The sequence below is a fragment of the Candoia aspera genome, chromosome 3 (genome assembly GCF_035149785.1).
Source record: "Candoia aspera isolate rCanAsp1 chromosome 3, rCanAsp1.hap2, whole genome shotgun sequence".
NCBI classification, from domain to species: domain Eukaryota; kingdom Metazoa; phylum Chordata; class Lepidosauria; order Squamata; family Boidae; genus Candoia; species Candoia aspera.
In genome coordinates, this window is record NC_086155.1 from 93,033,559 (window position 1) to 93,043,916 (window position 10,358).

Sequence of the window (10,358 nt, forward strand, 5' to 3'; positions counted from 1 at the left end):
GTAATAGCAATTAACTTAATTCCTTAATTTTGTAAAATATTTTTTTGGGGTTTTGTTCTTGTGAGGGTTTTGGGTTTTGCTGCTGCTGTTGATTTTTAGCTTGTTTAGGTGCTCAACGGTTAGATTTCCATATTTTGTAAGCAGCTTTGGCAGACTCCTGTTTTGGAGATGAACAGCAAAATAATTTTTTCTTAAATACACAACATACCTAGAAACACAAATACAAAAAAAAAAGACAATTTTAGAATGTTAATAGAAACCAGGGAAAATATGTATGATTTTTTTTTACTTGGTTCTTGCTTAATTTCAGGAGAAGTAGAAGTTTGAGAAAGAGCAAGCGAATCTCTGGGTGTTTGTCTGGGATAAAGGTGAAACTGCACAATTCATATGTAACAGGTATGTGTATTATAAAGCTCTGCCCTTCAAAAGTTGTTTTTAATCACTGTTTTTATTTTAGTGGCCTTCTGTAAAAGTCCTTGAAGTTTTATAAAGGTTTTAAAAACTTACATTTTATGTTTTTTTTATATATTCTTTCCTCTTTCAAGTAATTTTTTAAAAAATTATTTCTTTTGCAGAGGGTAAACCTGATTAAAAATAAAGAAATTCATAGTAGTTATCATGATGCTCAAGTCTTCTTTTATCCTAGGCACAACTGATACGTTGGCCAGTCTGATCGCAGATCCTCCTGAATCATTTGTACCAGGCATTTGTAAAAAACTGATAAGTTCAGCTTTGGATGTACTGGGACAGGTTCATCAAGAAGAAGAAAGCATGGCGCAAAGTCTTTTAAAAACTTTGATTACAATATATACTAGAGTCACTGCTATGACAAAAGCTTATGAACAAGCTGAAGAAAATCCAGAGAACTGTAAGTTCTATTTTTAAACACAAATCAGATTGTTTTAATTTAAACGTAATGGGCTATAAATTTTCCCCAATTCCCTCTTTAACACCTTATTTCAAAACAATTTGCATTCTAATTGAGGATTTTATCTGTGTGTTTAGTTTTCACTGTTGATCAAGCTGCTCAGTCCTGCAGCATTGTAATTACATCAGCTTTCCAACAGCTGGTGGTTCTGACTAATCAATGGCTGAACAATTTCCGAAAAAATGATGATTTTGTAAAAAAAATTGATGAACTAAGGGAAGATGTAAAACATTTGGGAGGATATCTTCAGTTGCTCTTCCAGGTAAGGGATCTCCTTGCAGGTGGCCTTTATAAATATCAGTACTGGAAGTATTGTTTAAATCAATCTATACATACCACCATATGTTACAGCTTAGATGTTGAACCAGTAATTTAGTTTATGCTGTTTTCACCATGTGAACTGGAATGAGCGAGGAAAATTCAAATACCAAACACTTCCTCATGCTGTACCAGTTTGGTCTCGTGGTTAAGGCAATGGGCTAGAAACCAGGAGACTGAGAGTTCTAGTCCCGCCTTAGGCATGGAAGCCGGCTGGGACTAGAACTTGGGCCAGTCACTCTCTCTCAGCCCAACTCACCTCACAGGATTGTTGTTGTGGGGAAAATAGGAGGAGGAAGGCGCGTTAGGTATGTTCACCACCTTGAGTTATTTATAAAAATAATAAAGGTGGGATAGAAATGAAATGAAATGAAATGAATACCTGTATGTTTATCTTCTAGGGTGGTTGTGCAGACTTGTCATCAGTCGTAGCAGAGGCACAGAAGAAAACAATGCAAATATTGAAACACCTTGCTAAATGTGTAGGACATATGGCAGCAGTGACTGGCTCAGATCTACATTTTGCAGCTGAAAATGGAGGTGATGAAAGCAACGCAAAGGTAAAGTAAGGCCGTGTGTATTTATGTGTATGTGTGTGTGTGCATGTGTATAAAAAGTGAATGGACGATATGGCTTGGTGTCAAGGTTACTGCAGGCTTTCTATCTTTGGCCAGAATTGACCTGCCCAGTGTGCACATTCCAGGAAAAACTACTGTAGGTCCCTCACTTCTCTTAAGTCGGGGGGGTGGGGGCTGAATCCAGCAAGTGAGTTTTTTTGTCTTGATTTGACTCAACATTGATAGTGTTCTGGAAACTGGTTAAAACAGAACTTTTCTGGAAGGCTTGTTTGGATTAATGGGATGATGCTAATACATTGACCCAGTTGTTTTAGAAAGGACGTTGGTTTTGGTTTTTTTCCTAATTACCACTTACTGTTTACCTCAGATCTTTTATTTATCCTTCCATGTATGTTTTATGATGTTGGACTATGATGCCCCCTGCTTTGATTGTGGTATAGAAATAAAATAAATAAATAAATAAATTTCTAAAGATGGTTCTGTCAAATAGCCATGGTGTTGTTTCTATAAATGGGCACTGAATTGTTTCCCATTATAGGCATTCATTACCCGTTATAGGCATTCATTGCTATTAGAAAACTATAACTGAGTTTTTATTTTGTATTTTTTTCCCTGTCTTTCTGTCTTTCAGAAACGGTTCATACCAGATATCTGTGATGGAGTAGATTTGGGACTGAGGCACCTTTTAGATTATATACAGAAAACATGCAGGACAATGCAGAATGAACTCTCAAAATGGTACCCACAAAATGAGGTGATGTGGACATAAAATTTTTTTCTTTTCAACATCCTGGGGGAAGCGTATTTTTAAGTCTGTCACAACTTTAATAATGTTTTGACAAGCTTCACCTTGATTTTATTGAGAATTTCTAGAATATGTTGGCTGCTCTCATATACATAACTGCATCTTCATAAGTAATTCCTGACTGGATTTGTTTTTGCCTTATTATGACATCTATTATGCCAAACAAAAACATAGCTATCTGTATATGGGAGAGGAAAGCTGTCTATTGCAAGGTAAACAGACTTTTGGGAATGAAGGCCAATTTGGTTTGAGTGGTATGCTGGAGACACAAACAATATGGGGGCCAAGTCAAAGAGTAACCCACATCCTTATCAGCTGTTAGTTATATTACTACAGTGTACTTCTCATGGGGCTGCCTTTAAAAACTACTCAGAAGCTGCACTTGGTCTAAAGTGTAGCAGCTACTTGGGGCCAATGAGAGCTGTTATTCACAATAATAATTCTGCTTCAGTTTCTGCACTGGCTACTGATAGACTTCTGGGTACAATTCACAGTGATGAGTTTGATCTTAAAAATCTTACATGGCTTGGCACCCGTATACCTGCAGGATTGTTTATTTCAAATAGATCCTACCTGTTCAGTGCACATGTCTCAGGTTGGGATGCTGAATATTCCTCCCTTATGTGAGATCCGGGTGGGTGGAGAGAGCAGAAAGATTTTGTTCTCCACAACAGCACCCATCCTGTGGAACAGCCTGCCATCAGAAATCCAGGCAGCGGCATCACCCCTGACCTTTCGAAAAGCTTTAAAAACTGAATTGTGCAGAAAGGCATTTATTTGAGATCTGGCATCAGTATACCTATTACTATTATTTCTAGTTATACATGTTTTAACCATTTTAAGTATTATTATTTCTGTATTCTGTTTTTTTATTATGATTATTTTGTTTTCTTATTGTGCACTGTTGTGAGTCCATATGGAGCACGGGGGTATATAAAAAATAAAATAATTGAATGAATAACATAAATAAACTTCTTGAGAAGTTCCCATAGTTGTGTCCCTGTAGTCTAAGGCTGACACTCTTCATTTCTTGACCCCAGAAGATAAATTTATACAAACCTGTCCATTACAGAGCAGCAGGAATACCTGCTAGAATAATTTAAATAGGTAACTAGGTTATTAACCATCATTTACATGGCTGCACCCTACTGAATACAGGTAGTATATAAGGATGTGATTTCCATTGCCAAGTTCAGTTTCAAATTAGCTTTGAAGATGTGAGCACCGTACTTTGTGAAACAGCACACATTCACTCTCATGTAGTACTATCCGAAAGCAATTTAATCAATTACAGTGCTTTATTTACTATTTTACTTTTTCATATCCTGATTTGGCTTTGTTGCTTTTGTAGGGTAGAAAATTCCTGGTTTAATTATTCTCTAAAAAAACCCAATCTTATTATTAATGAGATGTATTTTTTCTTGTGATTGTTATTATATCTATAATAATTTTAAATGTATTTTTATTTAGAACTCTTATTCCCAAGTATACCAGCCAAATACAAAGACCTATTAGAAAAGGACTTTGGCAGTAAAATTTGAAAATTCTTTTTCTTTAAGCAGTTGACATCCCAAATGATATCATATTACAGACCGCTTTAAATGGTCTGCAATGTGGCAGGAACACTTGTTATTCAGAGAAAGACTATTCAGAAAATGCCCAAAGACTACTTCTGCCAATAGTAGAACCCTTCTGAAGGGATTTCAGGATCCAGCCTAATGAAATTTAAAAAATATCATAGGTATTTGGATTTGAAAATGACCTTTGAGGTATATTTAAAGAATTCCCTGCTCTTCACCTGGCATTATATGACAAGATATATTGAAAGAATAATCTTCAGATATGATACAGTGTTAGATATTTTTGCTGAAACTACAAAACATTCAGCAGTTCCAGATAGACCTGACAGAAGGTAAATCTTAATTCTCTTAGTACAACAAATGATACAAATTATGCTTAATTAGAAAAAAGTATTGAAGCAAAATTTTAAATGATGTGCAGTTGTAGGTATGATCAATTTAGGTCCTGGAGAAAATATGGAGAGAAACTATTTTAATCATGATCCTATTTAATTTTTGTTCTTCCGAATTCTTGAAGTCAAACCCATACCCTATTCATACACACTAAGTTGTGGGATCCTATTCCTAGGGTGAATTGCATTTGTAAGTAGCTTTTTTTCTCCCCATCCACTCAGTGTATTTGTCAGTGAATTTTTGTGTGCACAATCTCTAGTGTATGCAGCCTCCCCTTATAAAGTGTTCATATGTCTTGGCTTGTCTAACAAAGTGTTACAGATGTATTTATTTAATTTATGTATTAACCTACTTCTGTACCGCACTGTTATGCAGCTCTTCCAAGTAGTTTACAGTTACATGCTTGGGAAATTATTTGGAAGAATTGCTTTGAACCTTGCATAAGCCCAATACCTCTCTGATATTTATTAAAGCAGCTGCTTTAAGAGTCACATTCTATTATTCAAAATATTAACTGCTTAATATTTTCTTTTCAGGTTCAGAATCAAATGAAGAATAAAGCAACTGAATTGGCTAAATACCTTGAAGAGATCATGTCTGAGTGTAAAAAAGTAAGTAAAAACTCCTTTTATCTATTACATTTTTCACAAGTTGAGATGAAATTTTGTTCCCACTATACTATTGGAATATAACATTTCACAATATTATTGACACATGCGTAATGACACATTCATTTTCCAGCATTTTTTACACCTTATACTTTTAGAGTGTAGATGTAATGGCCACAGAAGCATTATTTAGTGCATTACATTACATTGACATTTACCGGCTTCAGTAGTTCTCGGATACAGACTTATTCTTTCAAAAGCGATGTTTTAATCTTCTTGAAAACTCTTTATTCATTCCAACAGAATGAAGCAACAAATCTATTAAGAGAAGAAGAATCTATTGACCAAGAGTTAAAGAAGGCACATGATAAAGCTACTGAATTCTTGGAATTACATTATTGCTTGGATCAAGTCTACCAGATGATTATTCATTCATTACAAGGTATTTACCTTTATCATCCCACAAAGCCACTTTGAAAGAATAGCCACAAAGATGCAAGATCTGATGCTGGGATTCTCTATTTGTTGTGATGGAAACTGGCTGTTGTTGTTGTTATTATTATTATTTCTGATTCATTACCTCCTTGGCATTCTAATTCTTGGCAATATTATGGCTCTAAAACCACTTGTCTGGAATCATATCCCCACATTGGTAATTCTATAAACGTGCCAGTTGCTTAAGTTATTTTGACTGCAGTACTTACAACAGCAATATTACAGTCTGATAGAAGTATTAAGCTTTAATTTATATCCTGCCTTTCCTTCAGGAGCTCATGGTGGTATACTGTGTCTTATGAAAAGTATGATTTGTTACTGGATGTATAAATTACTGATGCAAAGCAAAAACAAATAACAAAAAAGCAGTTTTGCAAAGCCTTAACTGTGGAGGACAACGAGACAAATGGAAACAGATTTTTTGGGGGGTTGTTTTTCTTCAGGCTGCTGTGTGATAAAATTTAGAAGCCTGCAAGTCGCCAGCACTTTTGTGAAACTTGATTTCATTAATATATGGAATCCCAGAAAACTATATTTGCACTAAAGGGTAGTGCAATTATTTCCTCTCTCTATTTATATGGTGGCTATTCCTATTGTCAAGCAGGAGTGGGCCTCCAGATGTTCCCAGACTAAAACTCCCAGCACCTCATATGTGACAGTTATGCACGTTAAGGCTGCTGGGAATTGTAGATTACCACATCTGCCAATTGCTTACCATTATTCTCAGAGGCAAGATAAGATTGCACACACTTGGCTTGTGCATTATGTATTGCTAATATTAATCTCTATGTTAAAACTTTGCTGAGCATTCTGTGGCCTAGCTTGGTTGGTTAAGTATTGTTCTACTTATACATTTCACTTAAAAAGCATTACGAAGACTCTATGCATCTTGATTTCCCATTATATCTGTATGCATTGTTCTCTCTCTTCTCTCTCGGACTTCTCCACTTTTGAAACTCAGTGCTTATTTTAGCTCAGAACTGCAAGTGCAGTGACAAAAAGCTTTTATATCCATGAGCTGTAAGATTATTTAGTAGGTTAGTTGAATTTACTCAGAGGTTCAGAAGCTGAAATATTTTCTGATGACTCTTGTGTTTTAAAAACTCCTAGTTGCATAGAAGCAAAGTGGAGGGCACTAAGAGAGAAATCAAACACGTGGATAGTTAACAGCACCCCACTGGAAACTCCAGAGTTAGAAAGTCAGCTTAGGAAAAGGGATACCCAAATTCAAATTTCCTTTCTTACATACATCACCGGATTGTTAAGAAAAAGAAGGGTAGGATAAAAATGTAAATCCTAATTGTAGCAGAGTGTAATGGTTGCCTATCCCAAACACTCAGACTCACAAGAGGTTACTTAAATGAAATCTGATTTATTAGGGAAATTATGGCAGATACAGAGAAAGCTGAGAATGACTAAAAGCGCGCCAAATACAAACTAAAAACCCTTGGCTCCAAACGTAATCCCTCCCCCCTACCAGCCATAGCAACCACCCCCCTCCCAGGTGCTGGTAACCGTTTTCCACACATCCTGGGAAAGCAACCTTGAACACATGAGATAACCCAAACACATTCCAACCCAGCGGCCAACAGATAACAGCTCCCTGACGAGGAATCCTCACTCCCGAGATCAAACACGTATCAGGCAAATGACATGCGAAACGTTACGATGTACCAAGCACATTGAAACGGTGAACATGACACAGAGTATAAAATGAAAGTCATTTGCTTTTTAACTTGATTTGATTCAGCCATTACTAGGAGTGGATGGATGGATGGATGGATGGATAGATAGATAGATTTTTATAACCTTCCCTTCCCTTCCCTTCCCTTCTTTTTATTGTTTTTGCTTCTATGGCTTCTCCCATTTTGCTGAAGTATGGGAATGGGGCAAAAAGTCTAAGAGTTGTACTTCTAGAGAGTATGCTTGAAGGGTATGCTTCATTGGTCTTATAGCGGAAGAAACATGAGATAATCAGATGATGATTAAACATTTTTACTGCTCTGTGTCACTATGGCTTTTATCCCAGCCAAAACAATATATCATGAGCCAAGAAACTGAAATGGCTGTGAATTTGTCCCTTTGTCAGGGATAGCTAATTTGGGTCAGATCTCATCTTTTCTCCTTAACATTGTCTCATGATATTATCTCGACCAATGTTTCCAAATTAGGTATTTTACTTTACATGAGTGGATCTCATACATCAAATAATTTTGGATAGCTCATAACTTGTTCCCAACTCTGACAAACACATATTAATCATTATGATTAACTTGCAGGAAATCTGTTTCCACAGTTACTAAAGTCTATTTCTATCTGATTCGTTTTTTTATTCTTGCATTTGTTTGCTAATATATACACAAGCCAGCTCCTATATATTTTCCTTCCAGAAATGTAGTTGCTCCATAACAACCCGGTGCCCTTCTTAAAAACTGAACTTTGCAAAAATAGGTCCCTGGATGAACAGCTTTTACATATTATTATTTACTGGAAGTTTAAAAAAAACAACTTTATGGCTGATGATTGAGGGAAACAGATTTCCAAGTATTGGAACAAATTATAGCCTGACAGTCATTTCTATAATTCTTAATTGAGCCTTTTGTACAATTTTTTCATGAAAGAACTAAGTCAAAGGAACATAAATTATTTTTCTTTTTTCTCTCTTTTCAAATAATGCATAAATTATTCAACGTCTTAACTTTTGGATGTTTTGGACTTATTCACTTCCTTTTTTGTTTTCTGCAGGTGCATATAGAAACAAAAGTCCATTCAGATTTTTTATTAAAAAGATCTGCACCCTAACTGGGAATTTCAAAGCCCTCTGTCAGTCACCAACTTTGCCTATTAGCTCAACAGACGGTCCTCTTCAGGAAATCCCACACGTGAACCAGGATGAGTTGAACTCTGTAGCCCAGTCACTCATTATAAGTTTTGAACTTGAACAGGGGCAAAATTCATTCCACCTTCAGGATGGTTGTATGCCTAATGCTCAATCTCAAGTAAATCAGCTTGCAAGAGGTCACCCTACAAACTTTGAGAAGCAGAGAACAGTTCCAAAAAGGAAGTATAAACTTTGGTCTACCCCTGAAAACTTAGGGGAAACTTTACATTGGGTATAAATTATACATTTACCTTGGGATTGTAAATGAATTGATTGTGGATAAATTATTGCTTTGTGTTTGGGATCAATCAGAAAGCAATATTTACATACTATAAAGATTCTATTTTCTGCTGTAATGGTGTCACAAATGAATATCTCAGGAGAGCTGAAATTCAGCTTATGTTCATATGGTTACCAGCCAAGGCTGCTTTTCTGGGATGTGCAGATGCAAATGCACGTGCTTCTTCCTATAATGCATGTAAGGTATTATATGAACCAACAGGTTTGTGTAGATTGAATTTGTCTCAGTAAAGAAATAGGGGAAAATACCATGTAAAGGGTGCTTCGTCCACAAATGTACGAACTGGTCTTGTTTTCATTGCAGATTAAATTTGGATAGAAAGATCTACTGTTTAGAATTCATTCTGCAAGAATAGAGTAAATTCATTTTAAAGCTCTGAGTTCATATTGAAGAAGACATTATTTAATTGAGCACCGCTGTTAGTTTTATGAATGTTTAATGAGATAGAGTTATTTTATTTACTGCGTATAACTAGGCCAACTATATTCAAAGGGAGTACTTTTTCCCCCTTTCTTTGGAAAATGAGGGTTTTTTTATTTAGATTAATGTTGTGCCATTTGGTATTAATGAGAAAGGAATATGCAATCCTATTTTGCAGCTAGTCTTTCCTTGGCAGCATACTGAGCCTAGTATACAGGGAAAGGACTTGTGTGTAGTATGTGGGAAATGCACATATGTTTTCCCATTTAGTAGTAATTTTTCAACCCCATTAAAAAGCTAATCTGGAGGTTCTCTCAACCTTTAGCCACAGTTTTATTGAAAATTGCTTTAAAAAGGAAGATGGAAAGCTTATACATAGTATTCTGGGTCCCCAGTGACGTGTGGGGTAAATTTGCTGTGACGGTACAGTGCTTTTAACACCTCCACACACATTTTTGTCATCTCAGGGATATATAAATATAAATATAAACATAAATAAAATCAATCCAGAGGGAAATAGTTTCTGAATATGGTTGCTCCCCTCAGCTGGCTTTTTTTTTTTGTAGTGTAGTATTGTAGTGAAGTTTGAAAGCAAAAAGCATGCTGTGTTGTTTTAATGCAATTCCACTCTGTTGAAGAATCAAGGGCTCATCATCAACTGAAGACCTTAAATGATTCTTGTCCTGACATAAACTATTTTAATGGTTGGGAAGTAAAAAATCTATTTGTTAAAACAAAAGTAAAAATTTTGCTTTCACATTGGGGAAAGAAATTGCCAGATTTGATTGAAGCTTGACTGTGTAATTGTGTTCATAATCATGTCCTACCTTTGATTTCGCAAGCACTTGCACATATATGTATGTAAAATGCCTGTAACATTAAAGTTGAATGATAAAATTTTTGCATGTAGTCAGAATTTATGGGAGTAAAAAAGTGTTTTCTTTATAACTTAACTGTCTCAGTAGGTATTTAAAATGCTGTGCAAAAGCCATATTAAACTATTCTATTGAAACATGTGCCTTGGTGTTTACTCATCTACTGTATTTACATT

At 35.6% G+C, this 10,358-nt stretch overlaps 1 protein-coding gene across 1 annotated transcript in view; it reads left to right on the forward strand.

Annotated features, from left to right (window-relative positions):
- The window catches only part of KIF14 (kinesin family member 14), a 43,335-nt gene extending 33,726 nt beyond the window's left edge, over positions 1–9,609 (forward strand). The window contains exons 23-30 of the mRNA XM_063297212.1: positions 311–396; positions 647–868; positions 1,006–1,190; positions 1,648–1,806; positions 2,456–2,578; positions 5,139–5,213; positions 5,514–5,652; positions 8,451–9,609. Of these exons, the coding sequence (XP_063153282.1) occupies positions 311–396; positions 647–868; positions 1,006–1,190; positions 1,648–1,806; positions 2,456–2,578; positions 5,139–5,213; positions 5,514–5,652; positions 8,451–8,824 (1,363 nt within the window). The 3' untranslated portion in view covers positions 8,825–9,609. The remainder of the gene's footprint in view (positions 1–310; positions 397–646; positions 869–1,005; positions 1,191–1,647; positions 1,807–2,455; positions 2,579–5,138; positions 5,214–5,513; positions 5,653–8,450) is intronic.
- Positions 9,610–10,358: the final 749 nt, after the last annotated feature.